The 25002-nt window shown below is 35.7% G+C and overlaps 1 protein-coding gene across 1 annotated transcript; it reads left to right on the top strand.

Moving 5' to 3' along the window:
* Positions 1-1123: 1123 nt before the first annotated feature.
* LOC149420501 (pickpocket protein 19-like) lies at positions 1124-24141 on the top strand. Its single transcript, XM_089636371.1, has 9 exons — positions 1124-1224; positions 2208-2402; positions 2982-3266; positions 3871-3958; positions 4742-4827; positions 9616-9815; positions 10862-11027; positions 19995-20092; positions 23906-24141. Exons 1-9 carry the CDS (start codon positions 1124-1126, stop codon positions 24139-24141), a joined length of 1455 nt encoding a protein of 484 aa, XP_089492497.1.
* The last annotated feature ends 861 nt before the right edge of the window (positions 24142-25002 follow it).

The raw sequence follows: 25002 nt of genomic DNA, 5'->3' as shown, positions 1-25002 counted from the left end.
GGTACATACTACAATATCCAATAAATTCCCACCCAAGTGAGCACATTTTTAGAATACTGTAGAAAAAATTACGAAAATCGTCTCCAAGTTCTCTTTACATACAAAACGTCGGTTAATAATACTATTTTTTGTCGTACTTGCCTAAAAGTTTGTACTTAATATATGCAGGTTGGTAATAATTGGTAATGGTATGATTTTGTAGTCATTTTGGTCGCTAGTTTGCGTGAAAACGCGAGGCAAACATTGCATGCGTATCAATAATATATTGCCCCCTATTAAAATTAACCCGAGTCATGCAATAAATTCAAAAACATGATTTATACATTATGCAACCCTACCTGTTTATCATTGTGACCAAATTTTACAGAAGTAGAAGAATAAACCAAATATTCACCGAATTATTTATTTACTATTTTACAATTATGCCTTCCTTTTATTTATAAGATGTTTGTGCACACGAATATTAGAACATACAATAATGTGATCTTGTCAATATCAATAAATAAGTGTTCATAAAAGTAAAATTTTTTGTTGCTTAACAGTGGTAATGCAACAATTTTAAGTTGGTTTCATATATTTCACTAGAATCTATGTGTTTGATACATAGCCAAAATGGCTGTTAACATGGACTATATGTAAATGAAAAAGAGAAAATCAATCAGTGTGTTACAATCACAAGGAATACAATGAGAAATTTGTAGGAAGTCTTAGCTTATGACGATACTGGCTTCTTTTGAGTCCTTTTGGTTTCTTGAAAATTCTATGTAACTCCAGTTTATGGTTTATAGGTGTACCTTATACAAAACGACTCTCTTTAAATTATACGAAATTATTGAACTTGGAGATGCAATTTGCACTATTTGAATGGTCTTTTAACGAGATTATTGATCTGAGTTGCGAAATAACATGCACTCTCAACGACGAAAATTCTAATAAAAAAAACAAGTTGTGTTTTGTTAAATTTTCGAAAACACAGCTGACGGTCAACAAGGTAAAAGTGTAAAAATACTGAAAATAATTATTAATCATAATCAATAGTCACCCGACAGTTATGAAATTGTTGTTCTAGTGCCAAGTAAATGCTACAACAACAACCTTAGAACCACGGTAACAATTCTCAAGAATGCGGCTAGGTCCAAAGGCTGTGCTCAAAGACTACTTGCTCAACTCTTCCTTCCACGGGTTGAGATTCATAGCTGATGATGAACGACACTGGACAGAGAGGTGAGGAACTGTATACATAATATAACGAAATACTATTTAGCGAAAAAACTAAGGTCATGAAAATATTATATCTATGCAGCAGTTATTTCGGAGGATGAAAGTAAAAATGTATGATAGAATCATGAATCACCCAGCCACGAACAAAGCGACCTGAAAAGAAGGCAAGAGCCTTCGTAAGTGGAATTAAGAATAATAAGAAAGGGTCACCCAAATGGTTTTTATACTTGAAGGGCAAGTGGATGGAAAAATAAATAGATAGGGATATATTACGGCACCATCAAGCGAATCAAATTATGCGTGAGACTTCGCTTACTGAAAATATTGTTGTCGATAATATCGTGGCTTTTAATAGAGGTCAGCTCTAATCGGGAAAATCGGAAAGAAGAACCGGAAGAAATCCTGCATATTTGATTCTGGCAGCAGTTATATTTAACGCATTACCTAAAGACATAAAAGAGAGACTTCTATCTCTAAAATAAATAAAAAATTCATGTATTTCTACCTCCGTAGAACATGAAAATGAATACTTAAGTATAAATGAATGTATAATAACTAATGTGCAATATGTAAAAAGACCTACCGTACCTATAAGATGGACGTCGTAGAAATCAAACCTATATGTATTTTGTAATTAAAACCTCAATCCAAATATCATGATACAATACGTATCAATGAATAAATTAAAGTTAATTGTTATAAAAACAATAAACCTTTGTATATTGAACAATTGTAAACATGAGAGATTTCTTACAATCAAACTGAATACTACTCAGTTTTGTATGACACATGTAAAATACAAATGTAAAAACAACTGAATAAATAAATTATTTAAAAAATATGAACAAAAATAATTGGTATTTTTTGAATACCAACAATAAAGAAATATATTTTCATAATTGGAACATAAGCAAAAAAAACATTTTTTGGGGTTCTCCAAGGGACAACTTTAAGTCCACATTTAAATTGACGTATTTATACTGCAGGGTATTCTGGCTGGCATGTGTTCTGGCTTCCTGGTACGGATCCTTCATGCTGATTGCTGCCTCCATCGAAGCATTCCAAAACAGTGCCATTTCCTTCGTCATGGAGACGGCGTACAAGGATTGGGACACCAGCTTCCCAGCCATCGCTGTCTGCGAGAACGATAATCTGGATCGAGTCTACAATGCTTCAGATGTGTTAGACCAGTTTTATTATTTAAAAAAAAAAATTACAGCGGCAAAAGTCGTGGAAAAAGTGGATAGATGGCATGCTCCCAACTGCTCCCAACCAGGAGCCAGTGAGACTATGGCATTCCCAATCGAGTCTAAACCTTACCTAGTAGGGAAGGGAAGGTAATGGGTTAAAGTGAAGGTGGGGAAGTTTCTATCTATTCCGACCAGGCCACCAAATATGGCTATAGCCATTACAATTCTGAATGGTGTTTTTACATCAGGGCAGTGCTGAAAGTTTTTACCACTTTTATTTGAACTGCTACCAACAAAAGATTTTTATTCATTTGAAGTTATCGAAATATGAAATAACTTTTTAAATAGATAGATTTCTTATTTTAACAATGACTCCCAGTAATTTTCTGTAGAATATGACACTTAAAACAATTTTCCAAAGCCCACCCTTAGTACACTGTTGACATTATTTATCGCAAAATAAATAAAAGGAGCAAATAAAACTTGATAAACGAATTAAAAAATTACTTCGCTATAGAATTTATGCTGTCGATTCAATTCGTGAGTATGTTAGATTATATGTATGTGCAGAATTTGGACACCAGACCACGCTGTCGACCTTGAGGAAGTCCTGAAAGAGCTGGCCTACTTTAAAGGCCTCTCCTACTATACCCTGCAGTTCTGCAACAACGACGATGCGGATCCCCTCTGCCCAATACACAACTTCTCCTACTACGCTACGGCGGTCAGGAGCAAATGCCACCAGTCCATCATGAACTGCAAGTACAATGGAAGGCCCTTTGACTGCTGCAAGCATTTCGAGCCCATCGAAACGGACATCGGAAGATGTTACATTATTAACTCAATACAAACACAGTATGTTGAATACAATCGATATTATTAGTAGATTTACTATTATTACCTACTACTCGGCACCACTTAAGATTTGGATTAAAAAATATGTTTAAAAAGTCAACATGGCGTCCTGTCCTGTTTTTGGTAGAAGATCTTAGTTATAATAATAATAAATGTCTTTGGTTAGTGCAATCCTACACATCTCATAGAGAGTTTAAATACGTGATTTGTACTCGTAAACACGTAAGAACCTAAATGGAACAGAACTTGATCAAAACTTTGATCAAAAGAATGATTAGTACGTTAAGAAAATAGCAATACAATTACATATCGGAATAACGGAAACATCATCGATTTAACCTTTCCTTGACGTCATCGATCCGCCGGATTGAAGATTATTGGGTCCGATGCCTTTCTACAACAATTCTTAGTGTGAGCACGAGTTTTACGATTGAATATCAAAATAACACCTCTTATTGGAAAACCCTGTATTTCATGTTTAAACTCCAATAGAAACGACATTAAGAAATTGATAGAACAAACTGTGTAAGTTTCGTTACATTACAATAGAACTAACTGCTTTAAACTTCGAGTACAGTCTTACAGCCATTATTTTCTTTTTCAGAAAGAGGGGAAACGAGTCGCTGCCTATGATAATGAACAGTAGAAACGGACTGGGTACCATATCTATGAATGTGATAATTCCCGCGACGGTAAATATTATAACAATTATTTTATTATGAATGTGCACAGACCAAAGAGTCATTGACACAGACCCGTTGTTGTTTAAATATCACTAGCTATATATCCGTTGCACGGAGCTACGACTGTTTTGGAGTTAAGTTTTGTACACATATCAAAACGTCATTGGCACAGAAACATTGTTATTTATATACTACTCGTCCTAGTATACCTGGCGTTAGTCGGGGCTATGAATGTTTCAGAGTTAGGTTTTGGCACCCCTTGTAGTGGAGGCCTAGGCCCTAGGTATTAGGTAGGTGATCATTGTAATCAATAATATTTGTATTTTGTGTAGCGCGGTTTTTATGAAAAATCTCAACGACGATGTGTTAGGTATTTTAGTTTTAGTTACTTAGCAATTCGGCGCTCGGAGCGGACTGCTCCAGTTGCGCCCACGTAAGGCCGGCAATTCTTACACACCTTTCTTTCTTCACACATGCCACATTTTACCACGCTTAAGTATTTGATCGTGCCATATCTTAACGGGTGTTGCCAACTTTGTCTACCATTCACTAAGGAATACCACATTTTCACTATTAAAAAAATATACAGACTTTTATTGGACTCCGTATCTCATTCCAGTGCTAAGATAACACGTTTAGTCTTCCCCTAAACCCCCCTGGCACTAATAAAAAGTTGATTAAAATGTTGGTCTAAAACATCACAGTTATTTTCAGCTCATTTAAAACCTAGTCGCATAGAATGCTTAGCTTGATGGTAATGATTTGTACCTAATTCACAAACTCGCCCCATAGATTTACGCTCTTGGTGAGGAAGAGGTTCCAACATTAACCACTCTGCAGTCAGAATACTTTGCAGTTGGTGAGGGAGTTGGATATCGGTAAGTACACAATTACATCTTCATATTTGATTGAGTATCTTTAGATATCCACCTATAAATTTGTCCCACTACGATGCTTCCTGTGTAAAGACATAAAAAATAACATATTTTGTTCCTAAAATCAACAACCTACTACTCACCATTTTAAAAGGGCATGGGGTCTAATTGGCTGGTATGCCAATTTATCAAAACGTGAGATGAATTGGCTTTTACGTGTTAATTTACGGTTGCAACCGAACTCTTGGTAATTAATTAATTTGTTTATTTTAATATAAGTGCATGTCTAACTACACAAACCATTAAACAGATATAAATTTATCACATTAGACATGTTACAGACAGAAGATGATGTTAAAAAAATTAAATGACAATGGTTTTCAGTGTCTCTGTCAGGCAGTGGCGGATCCAGGGGGGGGGTCACGGTGGTCATGACCCCCCCCTGGGCCCCAGCCCAGGGGGGGTCATGACTACCTAGGTCCTGGGCCCATCCAGGACCTAGGTGGACCACTAATTAAAATTGTTAAACATAATGTTTTTATATATTTTTTGTCACAATATAAATTTTATTTAAGTACTTTCAATATTTAATTAATTTAATATAATACTTTGTTTGACGGCAAACGCATTATTCGGGAACGAACGCATCGAAAATTCGAATGTTACCGCGTCACCGCGCACCGCCACCGGCGCGCGCTTCGGCCGCCACCTTTCATATTATTATGACACATTTCGTGTAACCACGTGTGACGCTTGCGCGCGCTTTGTTTCGACTAACGTCTAGCGTCTAGCAAAACCTAACCTCAATCGGAACGACGAAACTTTATTAATGAAGTGTTTACTTTTATTTGTTTACTAAGTTAAAAAAAATGAGTTCCAATATAAGTAATAGTGTTCTTAAAAATTGTTGCTGCAAATTCAATTCATTACAAGAAATGGTAAGTAATCTAATCAGTTTCTTCATTATGCCAGTGTATGTGTGTTTAAACTCAAATGTTATTTATTAATGTTCTAAGGCTGGGGTTAGACTCGTAAGTTTTTTTTAATAAAATCAATTCAAATTTTATAAATATTTACTTTTATTAGCGTTCCCCATAGTTTGAGGATTGTCGATAATATTGACTACGCTGCCGGCTCGGCCGCTGCTGGCAAAATAGAATGGACGGTATTCATCCACCAGGTAACAAGGTATTAACAAGCGTATGGAAGCATCGGCGAACGGAGATCTCGCTGGGCGCTTCTTACGTATTGCAAGCACCGCGTCATGGCAACAATATTTATTTCAAATTACTTGCCTCGTGCAAATCAGGCCAAAATATGACGGTGCAAGGCGCTCGGTTTTAAAATTTATAAAGCACAAGAATCGAAATATTTCCAGCGTTTATATTCCTCTTAAATATGGAAGTACAGTACTTACATTTATTAATAACATTTGCTGCACACGATTGGTCCTAAAGGAGTTCAAATTTTTAATTCATTCGGCCTCACTATTGAGAAGAGCACGCTGGAAGGCATTATTCTACTCTTCGATAGACTGGATAGACACTTCATACCTACAGTGAATATTACAGTGGAACGATTCAAATTCTTTACCAGGAAGCAAAGAAATAACGGTCAACAAGCTGTTATTATTTGTCTATTTTGTCGTGACAAGCAAAGTGTTAGAATAATAATGTCGAGTCAAATTCTGCAAATGCAGAATGCTACGGATATGGTTGGCGAGTGGAAACGTTTTAAGCAATCATTTCTTTTATATATGATGGCGAATAACTACAACGAGGAAAAGGAAATTCAAAAAGTTGCAAGATTCCTACACACAATACTATGTTGAAGACACACCTGACACCATGTTATATTGTGGTGAAATAAGAACACGATTAATAATTGTAATCTGTACTGTATTGGTTGACAATTGACATTACACGAGCCTACGCCGCCCGGGCTTGCGGAGCAAAAGACAATCTTAATGATATACCTAGTGTTACCATATCCAACAATACCTACTTTTTACTTGTATATATTATTATCAAAATTAAATTATAACTTCTTGTAACTGTAACTGACCGGACCTAAGTCCTCCATCATAACACAAGCAAGCATTTTCGGCTTTCTGTGGTGGTGGTAGGAGTTATTGTTGGGTTATTCGTAACCCGGGAATGTTTGTCTTTCTTTAAAAAAAAAAAAAAAAAAACTTGACCACGACTACGTGACCCCCCCCCTGGCGCCAAAGCTGGATCCGCCCTTGCTGTCAGGTAGGAGATGTGGTAAATTATTTAAGAACAATCATATTCTCTAATGGTACCTACCTACGTTAGCAATACTAAGTAGGTAGGAGATCTAGTTAGGTGGTAAAGTAGATTTTATATGCATCAGTAACGTTTTTAGAGATAATATAAAACTGTACCTTCCTACGTATATTCTGGACAGTCGAGGGAATGATGGACAAGATGGGGGTTCCTCTATCGGTTCTCACGTCAAGACTCTACTTTTATTTAAATAAATTTACTATTTAATGATTCTAAAAACCCCCGACTGTCCCTACATGGCACAGAATGCATTAACAGTTACCAAAAACGTAAAAGTATTCTCAACCGAGGCAGTTTGTTCTTGTTCTTGAAGTTAGTGGGGAGACAACATTTATAAAGAAGAACATACAAAGGAAAAAGAAAGGAAAAGCAAAATTTAAACACGTTCCCATAACACAAGAATATATTCTGTACACTAAAATACATCCACCACCTCTGCATATGTATTACCAAATGTGCCTATGTCATGCAATGATACAATCTTGATCCAACATGACCCAGCTTTGAAAAAATAAGTTTAAGTTATTGTTAGTGTACATTTTATTACTGTACGCATAAACTTACACGAATAGATAGAGTAGGTAATTATTAATGGTAATGCAGCAAGATAATCAGTAACAGATCAAAACAAGTCTGAAAGATGAACGACCTTGATAGCGAATGAGAAATTACTTAGGGGGAGAACGGATATTATCGGACGCATAGTGTTATTCATTTGTATTTTGTTGTTATTGCTTCAATATAAACTCTTTACGATTTATGATGATAAGTGGACAGGATAGATCTACATGGTGTGCTAATTTTAAAAATCAATAACCATCACTGTTTCCCAAAATTTAGATTTTCAAATTACGAAATTTTCGTTTATTATCGGAATTTGACTTGTGGTATCGGACAAATTAGATCCTTGGTTTAACACCGTACTTTTGTTTTAGAATAACACGGTTACTAATGATTAAATATAAAAGGTTTCAATATTATTCAAGACAATATCTTTATTTAAAAAAATACAAGCAAGATAAATACAAGAAAAAGGGCAACAAAGTTTTTGAAAGAATTGTCTAATACCAGTCATCAAATATTGTATCGGACACGAAAGTGGACAAAAAATATTCATATTGTTTTTAATTAAAAAAGGAAACACGGTATGATACTTTTTGAGACTAAAAAGCCAGTGAATTAGTTCACGAGGTCTTTAGTTACTACTAACAACTTTTGATTCTCCAAGCTGGAATGAAATGAATTGATCGCGTTTTAGATGAATTAATTAAGTCTATGGATCGTTTATACGATGTATTTCATTTCTAAGAAGTTAGTTAGTTTACCTGCATTGCTAGTTATTTTGCATAACGAACGACGTTAACCAAAAAGTTGTGCATATTGTCAGCTTATGTGACACATTGGGGGCCGCGCTGAAAGCAACGGCTTTTGTCTACCGACCCTACCGACTATCGGAATGATATTCTAAATATAGATGAGGGATTTCATCAATTTCGTATTGATATGGGGTTTTATCGATCTACCGTACTAGATAGATACCCAGCGAGACTACTTGTCTTGACTGGATTGGACAAACGGATGTTAATAAATTATCCTGTAAATAGACATTGAATCACGGTAATAGATTTTATATGTGTTTATGATGGCGTAACATAGCCAAAATTTCAACTTTTTGTGATTTATTGCTTAGATCTTCGATTGCACCATATTTTTACACGAATACCTCGAAAGAAAACATAGCAACATAGCCTATAGCGGCTCAGCACCACCACTTGTATTTAGGTATGAGATGGTACAATATATGATTATCCAAAAACAAAATGAATGTAGCCGAAACTTTGAAATATCCTGAAGTTGGATAATGATATATTGTACCCTTAATGTACGTTTACTTAATCTATGCCATAAATAAGCTATACTATACTATACTATCCAGCTTCAAAAAAAACTTTGGTAATTGTTATTATTTTTCTAAAAACCTCGTAATTCTCTAAAATTATGTATATTGAATTATGTTTGTAATTATTTTAATATTGAATTATGTTAATTAAGTCTTTGAATATTGTTTACACATAGCTTTTTAAGTTATTTTTTATATTTGTATGAAAATATGTAAATACTGCTCCCATAAACATTAACGAAGAAAACCACTTTAATTAAAAAAAAAAAAAATGATACGTTATTGTTAGCTCAGAGGGTTGGAGCTGGCAACACGGTATCACAACCTCATACATAAGCTCACATTTTAACACAACCTCAAATAACACATTTGCCCTGATGATGGACACTGCAATGCTGTCCGAAACGTTAGCTAAAGAAGGAGTTAGCGCAACACGGCATAATACCCCAAAAACAAATAACAAAAATAATGCTAATAAATGAACTCTAAATCTCAATAAAATTTTCTTGAAATTGAATCATATATCGTTACAAATCATGTTTAATTTTGGGAAACTTTATGCAATCATAAATAAGTCTTTTTCAGCCGCCACATAGCCATCCGCAACATCGAGAACGACCCGATCGCGCGCGAGACGACTCCCCTGAAGAGGAACTGTCGCTATGTGGACGAGAATGATCTGGACGTGTACCCTTTCTACTCCCGCAGCGCCTGCACTGTGCAGTGCCGCAAGGATGCTCAGCGCTCGCTGTGCAACTGCAGCGACCACCTGATGCCAAACACCAGTCAGTATCTATAAACATCAACACTAATTTCAAATACCCTTCTTGAGTCGATCATTGATAAGGATCGTGATACTCCAGTAGTTGTCCTGGTGAATCAGGCTTCTTCACTTTCATGGTCCACCAATGGCCTAGCAACAATTGGTATACAACACACGGAAAGTCATTTCATTGTTGATCCAAACAAGAATGCCTGGGAGCTTCTTCAGTCGTTCATTTCTAATCGTGACCCCTACTCCAGTAGTTGCTCTGGTGAACCAAGCTCCTTCACTCTTCATTGTCCACCACCTGTTAGTACTTAGCTTCATGACTCCCTTTCCAATTATTGCCTCGTTGAACAAGGCTACTCCACTCTTCGCAGCATTGCGCTGCATGGAGAGCCACGAACACCGACGTTCCGGACATAGGTGATATTTGATCACTTCCATCTTGTGATATTTGATCTAATTCTGCTTCTCCTTCCCTCCACTCTGCCAGTGAACACTAGCTTCTCCGGGTTCAATTCTGAGATCGGCGAGCAACGTATTGCAAAGATCTTGACAGATTGACAGATAGCTGATGCCCAATATGGATGCAACACATATAACTTATTTCATTGTTGACCAATAGAATACCTAAAACTTTCTACTTGAGTCGTGGCCTCATTGCTCATCGTGACCCACTCTCTAAATAACTCCAGTTCATTTTTTACAACTAAAACAACTTAAATACCATTATACACAGAGTGTTAAGAGACATCCCTGACACACTTTATCCAGTTATTCCTGAAATTACTGTCTCTGGTATCATTTTTTGGCCGTAAAAATCTTAATATTAACCTTGTTAGCCGGAGTAGTGTTTTCCTACTAAGGGTTGCTGCTGAAAATATTTTTTAAATGGGGCAGTACTTTTGAAAAACACTGCCCCCGATCTAATCTGCACAATAACTCTTGCAAATTCTTCCCAAATTAAACTTCTATCTCTGAGTCTTACCACGCGGGTCCTCTTATGAATTTTCAGTCAATGTTAGGGTGATTATTCCAGTTCATTTATCAAAACGTTATTCGTAGAAGAGGAAGACAGGTGCCAGATGGCAGGTCTGGTGTGTCTGAATAAGTACTACAGTGATCTGTCCGTGATGCGGCCTGCTTGGGCCAAGAGGAACGGGTTGGTCTGCGACTGTCCCCCGTCCTGCACGGAGGTTGAGATCAGCGTCATCAAGGACTACAAGACCACGTAAGATTGTTGTATTATTTTAACACATTATTATGTCGTTATGGGAGGTTTAGGGGTCGGTGCAACAGCCTGCATTGAAAATATTCTATGTGCATTGTTCGAGAAGGTAATTATCGCCATCTGAAATGATAGCACAGGGTCGTTAAGGAGGATTGCAAAGCCAATGACCGGTGTAGCGCTGTGACTAATTCAATAATTATTTTTACTTATTCCGATTATTGGGTTACTTGATTACTAAAACTTGGTATTTTTTTATTTATTGTACCTAGACACACCTGCAGTACTTAAGTGAAGGTACGCCCCCTTTTGTAATGTCCTTTATTTTAGTTTGTAAGTCGTGGGTAAGTATGTAAACCAGTGAAAATCCTCAGAAGTGTGGTATTTTGATTCCTGAACCTCTGGCATGACCACATCGATAATACAGTTTTTCGATAGTATCGATTCCCAAGCACGAATGTGGAAATTTTCAGTCGTGCTCGGGAACGTTGACAAATAACCAAAATCGTTATCCATCATTTTGTATTTAGCTGGGGCGATTTAGGTTCAGAGATGTGCAAAATGGGTAGCCAAAACCAAAACCATTTAAAATGCAAAATGGAAATGGGTCAAAAGTTTTCCATTTGAAAATGCAAAATGCAAAATGGTTTTTAGAAAAGGATTTCAAATGCAAAATGCAAAATACCTATTTTCAAAATGCCTTGAAAATGCAAAATGGTTTCTCAGGTCGAACAATTAAAATAATTATAGAATTTTTAAACAATTTTGTCCTTTAATAATGGACATCAATGTAGAACAAACATATTACATGATGGTAAATCCAAAAACACCACGACTACAGATTATTACTTTTTTGGCTTGACTGTATTTAACATGTATATATTTATATTTATATTTTATGTATAAGCTGTTTGTCTCTTACCTTTACCAATAAATTATTAAACCACAAAAAATTTGCGCGGGGCTAATGTTGTCAACGTAAAAACATAGAAACTGCTATCTAACATTTAATATTACAGCGTCATGGCCCCATGTTCAGTATTTGAATCAGTATTTTTTTTAATGGTATCATTCAATTGACAGGGCTCCTACCAGGGAGCAACTTGACAAATGTAAATTGAATCCCATAATTTCTATACCCGCTATATCCGATTTTTTGACAAAATGATCTGAGTATGACATCTTGTTCACATTTTTGCGAGCAACAAGAAGAGCCTAAAATTTTCAAAACCCTCCTTATCACGACCAAAAACCATGTTAAAACTGCGAGTGAGAAACAAAATCCGCTATATCATACAGAAAGTTACTATCAAAACGCGCTATATCGGATTCAACCAATCACATGCAGTTATTTTGCCAAAATACAATATGGCCGCCGCTCTGAGGCCACGCTCGTGTGTCAAAATGATCTACGCGTGTGTTTCTAAACCCGCCATATCGGCTCAGTTGACTTTCAAAAGCCTCTATATCACAAAGTGAGTATCAAAATCCGCTTTATCCATTTTATTTATCGAAATTACTTAATTATTGCTAGACATATATAGAAAAATAAATGTTTTTCGAAATTTTATTACTCCAATTCACTATATAAAAAATTGTAATGCAATTACTTATGTACGCTAGAGATGTGACAGTTTTTTGCGGTTTTCTCCAAATCAATGAAAGTTGATATAGCGGGTATAGAAATTACACGACTCAATTATCTCTCATAGCGAGGTTGAGGACCGACTGATATTTGGGGCTTATGAAAAAAATATGAGTGGAGATAGTAGGAAGAATGTTGCAAAAAAGCATTTAAAATGGAAAATGCATTGAGAAAAGCATTTAAAATGCAAAATGCAAAATGGATTTTAGAAAAGCATTTAAAATGCAAAATGGAAAATACCCATTTTGCATTTTGCATTTCCATTTGAAATGGATATTTGAAATAAAGCACATCTCTGTTTAGGTTATACATAAGGATAAGGAATTGTTTCTAACCTTAAGTATATCTTTAACGACCTTAGGGGCGATGCCAGTTCTACCTAAGGACGAGGAATTATAGTCCTCAATCTTAAAATTAACGACTTTTTCATTAACTTCGATTACAGTTTTCTCGGATAATGGGATAATCGCGATATTTCTCATTGGCACACCGAGTGTTATCGGTAAATTACTTGCTTCATCAAAATATTCACACGCCGCCTGATCACCAAGTAATATTTTCAAAATGGTCTGTAAAATCATTAGTTTCGGCTAAGCAGTCCTATTATTTCTTCATCAATCAACACGAGAGTTGTCATAAATACCACAGCTTGCCAAGAACTATTTAAACATCTCCCCATGGCCTATTTACCAAAAAAAGAAAATTATTTTCGGGTCATCAGCGTTGTGTTTATGATTTTCGTTTACTTTTTTTTTACCAAGTATACAGAGAGAGATAGAAACATTTGAAAATTTAAATGAGAGGAAAAGAGAAAAATATAGGCGTGAACGGCGCGAAGTGCATTGATTATGTAAAACTTATCTGTCCGCGGTAGATAATCCCTTTGTTAGCTATCCACGTGTTAATTTTGTCTTTTAGATTTACATTGCTTATCAGGTGAATGTCTTTTTCAATTAATTAACAATTTGTTAGAGCCAGATTATGTACTGAGAAACTTGTTGCCTAGATCATGCATCCTATTGGTTAGTGAATGTGTCTGATAGTTGTTTGTGTATGTATTGCAGAAAAATGTTTTTTTTTTTTTGTATTAGGCAATTCACCCTAAAGAGAGTGCTATGTGCCGTTAAAGTTAAGGGAGATGGTTATAATTTTATGGGAAATCTATACGGGAATAGGAAATCTCAAATATTGAAGTCATTCAAGTCTATGAACTTGTATAGAACTGAGAAAATTCGAGAATTGTTGAGAGAAAGTAAATAAGGAATACTAAGGGGAGATTGGTGGGTGATTTTTATAAGTAAACGATAAATGCCTTTGAAAGATGAATGATTTTTACAATTAAAGAAAACGTGATCAAGAGTCTCATTTTCCATGCCGCACTGGCAGAGTGGACTATCTAGGACCCGGATTTTAAACAAATGGGATGCAATGGAGCAATGACCAATTCTCATTCTCGAGATACAGGATATAAATCTTTTGGATTTTTTCTTGCCGTGGAACCAAGGTTTACTTGGAATATGATTTTGTATTCCAGCATAAAAAGCACCAGTTCGGGTTTTCGTATGAGTCCAATTTTCTTCCCAGGAGCGAATCATGTTGGATTTAAGAATTGGGATGACGCCAGAGATAGGAATTCTAAAATCTAAAGGATGAGAGCCAGAAATCGTTCCAAGTTTAGCTAGGGAATCGGCTTTCTCGCTACCCTCAATTCCTAAATGGCCAGGGACCCAAACCAATATTGTTTCGAAATTTAATTCATTTAAAGATTTAAGGGTGTTTCTGATATTATAAATAATATAGTCTTCTGGTTTATGGATATTTGAGGAAATTTTCAACACTGCGCTTAGTGAGTCAGTGCACAGTAAGGCTCGTCAAATATTGAAAAGCTGGATTTGACTCAAAGCTTGTTCAATTGCGAAGCATTCTGCAGTAAATATAGAAATTTCTTTAGGCAATTCATAAGACAAATCTAAATCGAATTTGGGAATGTGTACCGCAGCTCCACAATCTTTGTTATCAGACTTAGAACCATCTGAGTAAATGAGTGAAAATTCTGGAAACTTAGAAGATGTAATGTTTTTAAATTTTTCCTCAACATTTTGATTAGATGAGGTTAAAATATCAGTTCGGAATTCTGAAGTTATAACGTTGGGGATATAATTGATAGAATTAAATGGGATGGAGAAAATAGGAAGGATAGGATATTTTTGTAGATTTTGGAGGGAAGAAGACAGAGAATGAAAGAAAACTTTTTAGAAGGAGAGGAAGTCGATTTTTATCTGTCGATCTTTTTTCGTTGTTTAAGTTATTGAACAAATAATCAAGGCTTTGTTCTAAAGGGTGACGCGATATAGAAAAAGATTTAAGAATATATTTATCAGCCAGGAATTGTCTCCTTAAAATTAAGGGGGGATCAACACATTTTACCTGGAGAGAATTAATTGGAGAAGATTTCATCGCTCCAATAATTATTCTGAGCGCTTTGGACTGAATTCTTTCAAGTTTTTTGTCCAAATATTTAGGAAGAGGATCAAAAAGAAATGTTCCATAATCCAAATGGCTTCGCACTAGAGCACCATACATTAATTTAAGAGTAGTAGGATGAGATCCCCACCACACTCTGGAAACAGCTCGCATAATATTTAGCCCCCTTTCACACTTAGCCGAAATGTTCTGAATATGCGGGAGCCAGGAAAGTTTATGATCCAAAAGTAGTCCAAGAAATTTAATTTGCTTAACGATTTGAAGAGGGACATTATCAAAGCAGACAGAAAAGGGGGGTATTTTTCTTTTGCGCGTAAAAGCCACTACTTTGGTTTTAGACGTAGCTAAATTCATCCCATTTGTCAACAACCAAACTTTAATATTATGTAAAGCCAAATTCAATTCCTTCGCAGCGCGCGATAGATTTTTGTGTGATAAATATATAAGGAAATCATCAGCAAAATAAAGTCGCTTGATAGATGAAGGAATTACACTGTCTTAATCACTTATATATATATTAAATAATAATGGACTGATTACGGACCCCTGAGGTAACCCCTTCCATAGTTTGCGATTTATCGTTTTTGAGAAAAGTGAATAATAATGGATCTGTCTGTTAGTAAATTAATAATAAATTGAACTAGTTTTAAGGGAATTTTTATTTTAATTAATTTTTCTTTCAAAATGTTAATTAATACATCGTCGTAAGCTGACGAAAGATCAAGAAATGTGGCCAGAGTGCAAGAATTAAGGGACTGAGATATACGGATGTCTGTTGTTAACACACTTAAATTATCCATGGTTGATTTCTTTTTCCGGAAGCCATATTGATTAGGAGAGATAATTCTGTGATTTTCAACAAACCATTCCAATCTGTTCTTTATCAAGTGTTCTGCTACTTTCATTAAACATGACGAAAGAGCAATAGGACGATAGGATGAGATTTCAGATGGATTTTTGCCTGGTTTTAAAATAGGAAGGATTTTTTGAACTTTCCAGACTTCCGGAATAAATCCCGTTTCGAACATGTAATTAATTAGGGATAAAAAATATTCAACCGACATGTCTGAGAATGCTTTCATGAAACTATATAAGATTCCATCAGGGCCAGGAGAAGAGTCTGGAAGGGAATTGATTACTCGATTTAATTCACTTACTGAGAAAGGAGAGTCCAGCCAGCTAGAGTGAGATGGATAAGAAATAAAGGAAGGCATTTCCTCACATCTGGCAACTGACGGAGGAGCTATCTTATCAGCAAAACCTATAATAATTTCTTCTGGAATATGTTTAGAACGCTGCGGAGTATATGACGAACCGAATTTTTTTAATTGGACCATACGGATGACTAGGGAGATTCAGGAGACAAGCGTTCACAGAATTTTCGCCATCCAGACCGCTTTTTGTTTTTCAAAACGCTTTTCGCTTCTGCCTGGGCGCGTTTCACAGAAAGGTAATTTTCGAAAGACATACATTTACGGAAAATGGAAATTGCTTCTCTTCTGGATTTAACGACACTAGTGCATTCTTCATCCCACCATGGGGTGGAATGTTTTATCTTAATGTTAACATTACGTTTTTTAAGTGTTTTTTCTGCAGCTTTTATTATCATGTTAGGAAATAATTCACATTGTAAACTAGTGTTGACAAGGGAAGACTTAGATGCTTGAACAATGGAGTCTAATTCTGAAGAAAAATTTCTCCAATTCGCGTCTTTCGTTTTAAATTTAAAACTATTGTTTATCGAAAAGGAATGCGTGGAAGATAGATGGTGGAAGGTAATTATTATAGGAAAATGGTCACTGAAAAGGGGATCTTTAAGAATGTTCCAAGAACATATGGGAATCACCGAAAATGAGCAAAGAGATAAATCGACTGCACTTTTCCGATGTTGAGGGGCAGTGAAACGAGTCGGAGATCCGTCATTTAGTATACATAAATTATAGGTATCCATAAAATCTAATAGATTATGGCCAGAACGGTTTGTTAACTCACTGCCCCAAGAAGGAGAATGAGCATTGAAGTCCCCAAGTATCATATACGGGGGACGAATCTGGGATATAAATGTTGACCATTCGTTTTCAACAAAAAATATAGAGGGAGGGATATATATTGATAGTAATGAAATATCAGATATAACAGCAGCTACTATCTATTGGAGAGAGTGTGGAAAATAATTTGTTTAAAAGGGATAGAATTATGTATAATAAGAGCAGTGCCACCTTTGCCATCTAGTCTATCATGTCTTAGACAATGATATCCAGGAATCTTAAATTGGTATGAGGGTTTTAACCACGTTTCGGAGATGGCAGCAACTGAAATATTATGTTCATTAAGTAACTGTACAAGATCGATTTTGTTGGCGAATAGACTTCTACTATTCCATTGAAGTATTTTGCTCAGTTGCGGATACATCGGGAAGGCTAGAGAGTAAAGATTTCATATAATCGGCAGCGTTGGACGGTACTTTATTGTTATTTGAAAGGATCGTAATTAATAGGGTAATTAAAGTTTGAATAAAAGAAGAATTTTCAATCGTGACTTTAGGGAAGATATCGGAAGTGGAACAGTTTTTTAAGGCAGTCCCGTTGGGAGCCTGGGATTTATTATTCCCATTCGGGTTAAGTAAAAGTTCACTATGTAGTTTTTTATCGGAGGAAGGAATAAATTTTTGATTAGATTTTATCGGTTTGAAAATTGTTTCTTTGTGGGAAGATGATAGAGGGGATTTAGGGGAAGAAAAATGAAAGAGAGAAGCGTTAGACGTTATCTCTGCAAAAGATTTTTTTGTAGGAGGGAATAATTTAGAGGCCTGAAAGTAGGAAATGTTGTCTGCAGCCATTGACTGTTTGATATTTCTCTGTCTAGATATTTCTGGACAGGCCACACTAACAGCAGTATGGTTGCCCTTACAATTAATACAAATAGGTTTATTCGTTGTATTTTGACACTGTTCAAAGGGATGATCCTCTCCGCAATGGAAGCAACGAGGAGGGGAACGACAAATAGGTTTTGAATGGCCAAAACGGCAACAGTTGAAACATTGGATAGTCGGGAATCTGTATATTTCAACGGGAAGAGCGTCATAATAAATAAATACTTGGGATGGTAATGTTTGACCTTCGAAAGTAATAACAACGGATTGGGAAGGTTTCCATATAGTGGTGCCGGTGGAAGTATCCTTGAAATTCAAACGACGTGCTTTTAAAACTTTTGGAGTTAATTGAGAGTCATTAAGAGCGTCTACTATTTCTGTTTCTGATAGATCGGTTGGGATACCTCTTACTCTGCCCATTCTGGTTAAATTGAAAGTAGGTATGAAAGATTTAAATTTATTATTTGAAAGAGAACCTATTTTTTTAACAAAATCATTAGCTAATGTGGCTGATTTAAATTCTATGGATAGTTTGTATCGACCTTCCGGTTTTATTGATCCATTTATAATACCGAGGTTATTGAGTTTTGAGCTAAAAATAAATTTACCAAAATCCAGGGGATGAATTATTTTCCCCTGTTCAGTCCTTTGGACATTGACAATAAATGGAGCTGAAGGTGAAATAGAATACATAAGCTCAATGGCTTTTGCTTCTGGAGGAATAGTATCATTATAACTTCCATGAGAGATTGGGGCTACGTTTGATTGTGAAAGAGATTTAATTTTAGGAGGTACATTAAGGCAAAGCGGAGGTCGACGTTTTCGGGAAGGAATGGTTACAGAAGTCTGGGTATCATCAGAATCGTAGTCGTCTACAATATTAGAAATGGGCTCAGGGTCCGGAGGTCGATTTTCATCTTCCTCCATTTCAACAAAATTAAAAAAAAAATTAAACAAAAATTATTATTTTAGAAATAATAAATGATAGAAATAATATACTCAACTTCGTCGCAAACCAATAACACAAACAAAAATAATGAATACGAAAAGGTAACAATAAATAAATCTTATCTGTACGCCGCGCCGCCGTCAGTAAGCCGTCAAACACAGAGCACTGGTAAACACGACTGCACACTACCGAGGTTCGGTGACTAATCCAGAAAAATGTTACATTTTGTCTTGTGTTCCTAGTCGGTACATGGAATTTAACTGTAGCGACGATGACAGAGCTGCACGGAGAAACCTTACTGATATAAAATATTGCCAATTTATTAAGAATCTCTTCAAATTAATCGTATTCCGGTTAAAAGCGGGACTGCAGGACTTTAACGAATGAATTAACAGGTTTTTTTATTAAACTATTAGTAAAACACGAATGAGTTATGGCGATGTTGGAACACATGTTCATAGAAATTCAAATATTTTCGCATTTCGTCTTTGTGTATTACCAGGACAAATGTAGATGCATGAAAACATGTTCCGGAATTATGAATGTACTAAAAGCTAATTAGGAAACGGCCTACTATCCCGTTTTAACAGGATAATAGAAGAAAACTTACTGATATGAAATAATGTACATTTTTTTTAATCTGTTCAGAGTCGTGTTCCTCTTAAAAATGGGACTGCAGGCCTAATGAATCCAGACGAATGAATTGAAATTGTTCCCAACAAAGTGTCAGTAAAAAGCGAATGTTTTATGAGGACGGCGACACTTGTTCATACAAATACTGGTGTTTATATTGATATTGTCATGATATCTATTGTTAAAAGAACACGCGCTCTCGATATATTCTGAATGACTAATATTTATAGAAGTTGGCATACTGTCACTTTTTTGATCATTTTTTTCCGTGTGGTAATGTCTTTGTATATCTTTGTATGTGTCTACGTAGTAATGTATCAATATCTATGTATTGTTTCGTAATTGTGTTGTATGTACTAATTTGTTTTATTTTATTTTTATTTTTAGAAGTGGAGGTGAAATTTCTCAGGCAGAGATACACGTCGAGTACTTGCCATCGGAGCGCTTCAAGAGAAATGTGGTGAGAAGCCACATGGATTTGGTTGGTGAGTATCAAAATACTGTGTTGTATTTCACAATTGTCCTTCCTGTGCAAGATTGTAGGTTTCTATAATGTCCGCTATAGCCTCTCTGCGAGACTACCCGAGGGGGACCAAGCAGCAGAACGTACCTAGTAGACGCGTTATATTGGCTACAATCCTGGTGATCTTATTTTGTCCTTCAAATTGTTGAAGGAAACGTGTCGAAATGGATCAGAAAATGGCCGTGGTTTAAAAAATTACAGCTGGAGTGTCGAGCCTTTCGACGTGTTTTTTTCAAATTGGACGAACAAAATCAGATGATCCGACTTTAAATTTAACCTCGATTTGTTGGTGCTAGGTCCAGTGCAGGTTTTATGTGCCCAAGTTATTAAATGAAGTGAGGTGAACCGTCACCATGGATAGGTCACTAATAATTGGTGAAGTTAACCACTGCATAAACAATAATACGAGACTGAAGATAGTAGCGACGCCGACAAGACATACATTCATGCTTTTTTTTTGCTTTAGGTATACAAATTAGGTTTTACAGTACAGTTTTTTTTACATTACCTCTACATAAGAGGTCCTGAGGAAAAAAATTGACTCAGGGCCTATGTCATCTTGGAGATGCTGTTTGGAGGGTCTTCTTAGGGAAAGAAATGAGAAAAAGTTCTGGGAAGAAAAAAGGTATGAAAGGTGGGTAGGAATCTTGAGGTCAATGTGTCGAGGAGTGACGGACGTAGGAATTCATCCCTCCCACTGCGGTGCAAGGCGATGGGCCAAGAGAGAGTCCGGCTGGAGAGGTCAAAAGGCCTCCCTCAACCAGTCTCTCCCGGACCGACCTGCCACGCAGTAGGTGGGCAAACGCATGTAAACCTAGAAAAACCTCACTCCATGAACCCGGGCACCCCTCCTTATCACTTGGGGTGACCTATGGCAGGGGTGTTGGTTATTCAATAAATGGTTCCCGGGGCCGCGGTACCCTTAACCGTCTCCCAAATTGAGTTTCATCTTAGATTTTATACTACACTTCCATTAGAAGCATTTGCTTGTGGACATATTAAAGATTATAAAAACGATATTAGGCTAGATAGGACTAGCGACCAAAAATCTAGTGTGAGTTGTTTAGTCCCATGTGTTTTCGACTGTATTTGAGACAAAGAGTTTAATTTTTGAGACTGACCGATCACACGACTGGAAATTGCAGTAGTAACAAGCAACTGCTTAGCGGAAGTTTTCCATCGGCTGTTTAGGTTACCTCTAAATCTGGTAATCTCTTCATGATCTGGACGTTTGTTTACAGATCCCTAGGTTACGTCTTTACGTTCCTTCAGAAAGTTGTTATAACGTGATTGGTCATATTGCCTTCATCGCCTTCACCCATGCATATCCTTTTTTATTCGTACGAAAGTCAATGGAGTTATAGAAAAAAATACCAAAAATCTCTAACCCTGGAAAAATCATATCACACGATCGGTTCGTAATATTGACCAAGTAATTTATACACCAATGGATCGATTATAATAGCTATACATAATAAAAGGTACTAATTTGCGTACCTACAAAATAGCGAGAGACGTGGCGGATCATATCGACAAGGAACTCGAACAAAGGATAAACTCGAACAATGGTAAAAACGGATGATGGTCGTATCAGCAATTGTATGTTTTTATTATGAGGTGGTCGTAACCCGTGGTACGCCTTCACTGGCAGATATTATTCGCATTCTTTATTTGAGGGGAATTTTTGAAAAACTGGCTTATTCCAATCCTTATCAATTTTGACTTGTGAATGCAATATTTTTGCAATACGACGTTGCTAAAGCTACTTGTCTTATTCGATCCAATGTTACTTACTATCAAAACAGGATTTTTCCATTTCAGCCAATAGAAATAGGGAATTTGGCCACGTGACAAAACGGCCGTCTAATTGATATGTATGAAAGTTGCTGTCAGTTGTGTTATACTATGGTGTTTCAAAATCAACTTATTCCAAAACAATCACAACAGTAAAGCAGAATTATTCCAAGATTGTCTTGAAAAACAGATTTATTCCAAATATAAATTGTAAAGATCTTATTACTTATGAAAACGTTAAAAATGTCTAAGAATACAACATAAGACAGCTGATCATGTTATTCGTTAATTTGTTGGGCGTCATCGCACAGTTGACGTCAGACTATAATACATAGACTGCGTAGATAAATACTCCGCCATAGTAACTCAGTTTTTACTTCAAAACATAGACAACAGACCTTTTAACTCGTGGAACGAAAATAACCTTTAATGAGTGAATGGGAGTGAAAATTCATCTTTTAGTTTAGTGGATGTTCAGTTTTCTGGAACTGCCGGTTGACGTGGCAAAGAACATTATATTTCAAGGAAGAGTTCAGTGTCAGGAAACTTGTAGTACAAACGGGAAATTGATGAATCTATTTTCGGTTGGAGTCGATTTTGTAGAACAACTTTTTTTAATTGAATTTTCGTCGCTATTGGTCGCTAGGAGGTTATAATATCGACAGTTCAATTTTCTTTTGAAATGCGTCGAAGCGTAAAGCCGGCTCCAAAACGTTTTTTAAACTTTTAGTCGCCGAACAAATAGAAAATAAAACATTAACGAAATGCTCAGATCGAAAAAAAAATGTTTTTATGTTCTCTATGCCTTATATGTTGTAGATTCACCATTTTCCCGGAGTTTCTTTTGCTTTTAGACACCGTGCATAAATAATAAAAAAGGTTATCAAAATTATTGTTTTTATCGTTACAACGCACCGCCTGCGAGAGTTTTGTCAAAATACAGCCAAATAATGTCAAACGGAAAAAATACACAAAAGTTGATGAAATCACATAAACACTATGTCATTATTGCATTTTTTTTACCTTATACCACATAACAGTTTTATGGAGGATATCAATCAATTAACCATGCTACATAGGTACTGTTCAACATTTGTCCATCATCACAAAATGAAAAATTCTTTAACGAATTTTAGTAGCGTGAGTTTTTCAGAATAAAAACACTTCCATGACATGTTTACCGATTTTAGTAAAATTGATTATAAGAACTGTCACCCAAAATATAAATAATGACATTAAAATAACTATCACTGTCAATAATAGTATTATATGTGGTTGTTGAAGACATAATAAATTGCTTTGGTATTTGAATATATAATATTGACTGGTCAGTGGCCGAGTTGGCATCGCATCTGGATCCCATCCTGATGTCGTGAGTTCAATTCCTAGGCTACATGGTGATGTAGCCTAGGAATTAGTCAGACTAGACTTAGACTAAACTTAGCCTTACTTAACTTATGTCGTCACACAAGCAACATTTTCCGCTTACTGTGGTGTTAGTAGGAGATTTTAAAATATTGTCGGGTAATTTGTAACCATGGGTGTCTTTATTTAAACAAATAATAATAAATATATTGAAGACAATCTTAGTGATTTCTAAACGAAAATCTGAAACAGAAAAATCAGAAAAGGAAACGGTCACATCTGGGACCCGAACCCAGGACCCTTGTCTTTCCGGGACAGTGCTCTACCAACTGAGCTAATGGGACCCTATTCCCCTCGGTCACTTTTAACTGTATCATACTTCGAATAAGAACTACTAACATTGTCTTCATTTTTTCACCGCACATTTTTATTGGCAACTATCTTTATTGTCCCAGATGTGACCGTTTCCTTTTCTGTTTCAGATTTTCGTTTAGAAATCACTAATATTGTCTTCAATATTTAAATATTACAATTTGAGGTTTTACTCAATAAAGTTATTCTGAAAAACAAATAATAATAACTTGGTTAAAAGTATGTTGTTTTGATTTTATTTCAGTTTCTACGGGTGGTACAACTGGACTTTTTGTGGGAGCCAGCCTTCTTAGCTTCATTGAGCTTATTTATTATATGACTATAAGATATTATGGGACAGTTTACACAGAAAAACATACTACAGTAGCTGAAACTAAAAGTGACGGCAAAGATTTTCCAACAATCACATATTTCTCTGAAAGTAATAGTAAAGTTGCCGTTGTTGATATCAAGAGAACAAGAAGTGATTTTCACCAGTAAAAATATAATCAAAAACTTTTTTATTAGTTCGGCACGCAAAATTTTTCATTAGTCTCACCATTGTAGTTTGTTTCACTGTGTCCCTAAAATCCACATAATTGTGTAAGGTTTTCCGTCTCAGGGCAGTTATAATATTTAAAACATACTTAATGTATACCATCATAATAATTGTTTGATCAACTTCTATATAATACTGTATCGTAAGTAAAAAAAAGAGTTAAGGTCATGACGAGTTTCTAAGGTACATAAATTTTAAGCTCAAAATCCAATGCTGTTATTAATTTTGTCAGTTTGATGAATCAATTGCATCTAATAACGTTGGCTGACAAGAGTATTATGTCACACCTGGTTGTGATACACAGAGTCATTAACAACTTAATTGACAGCCCTTCCATCGTCGCCACTATTAAAGTCCATGTTCCGACTAGGAACACAAGACAAAATGTAACATTCTTCTGCAATACATTCAAAAACATCAGTTACACTCACTAACCAATAGAATGCATGATCTGGGCAACACGTTTGGGGCACTATTGATATACAAGTATTTACTGATTCCAATTATAGAATTAAGGCGAAGCTTAGTGCTAAATCACTATTTTGATTAATCTTTATAACGAATTGGTGTACATTATGAATACCAAAAAAATGCTTTAGATAAATTGAAGGTTTTCCTATCGTTTCGCTTGAGCAGAATACAAATAAAAAAATAAATTACTCAACAAAAAATATAAATGTAAACTACTAAAAAATATTTTTTTCAATAGAAATGTACCAACGCGTAAAGGAAACAACTTTAAAAAATACAGTATTTTAGCCAAGATTATATGTGACAGTTTCACTGGATTAACTTTTTTGCTT

Source organism: Hesperophylax consimilis, chromosome 10 (assembly GCF_061612785.1).
Source record: "Hesperophylax consimilis isolate HC1 chromosome 10, BYU_Hcon_1.0, whole genome shotgun sequence".
NCBI classification, from domain to species: domain Eukaryota; kingdom Metazoa; phylum Arthropoda; class Insecta; order Trichoptera; family Limnephilidae; genus Hesperophylax; species Hesperophylax consimilis.
Note: the sequence above shows the minus strand (reverse complement) of the source record. Positions and strands in the feature narration are given on the sequence as shown.

What these genes read in the sequence shown, in the direction of transcription:
- LOC149420501 (XM_089636371.1), top strand. Translation starts at nt 1,124, where the DNA reads ATGCGGCTAGGTCCAAAGGCTGTGCTCAAAGACTACTTGCTCAACTCT. An exon ending in GGTGAGGGAGTTGGATATCG is followed by an intron (nt 4,828 to 9,615) that starts GTAAGTACACAA and finishes AGTCTTTTTCAG; the next exon opens with CCGCCACATAGCCATCCGCA. An exon ending in ATCAAGGACTACAAGACCAC is followed by an intron (nt 11,028 to 19,994) that starts GTAAGATTGTTG and finishes TTTTATTTTTAG; the next exon opens with AAGTGGAGGTGAAATTTCTC.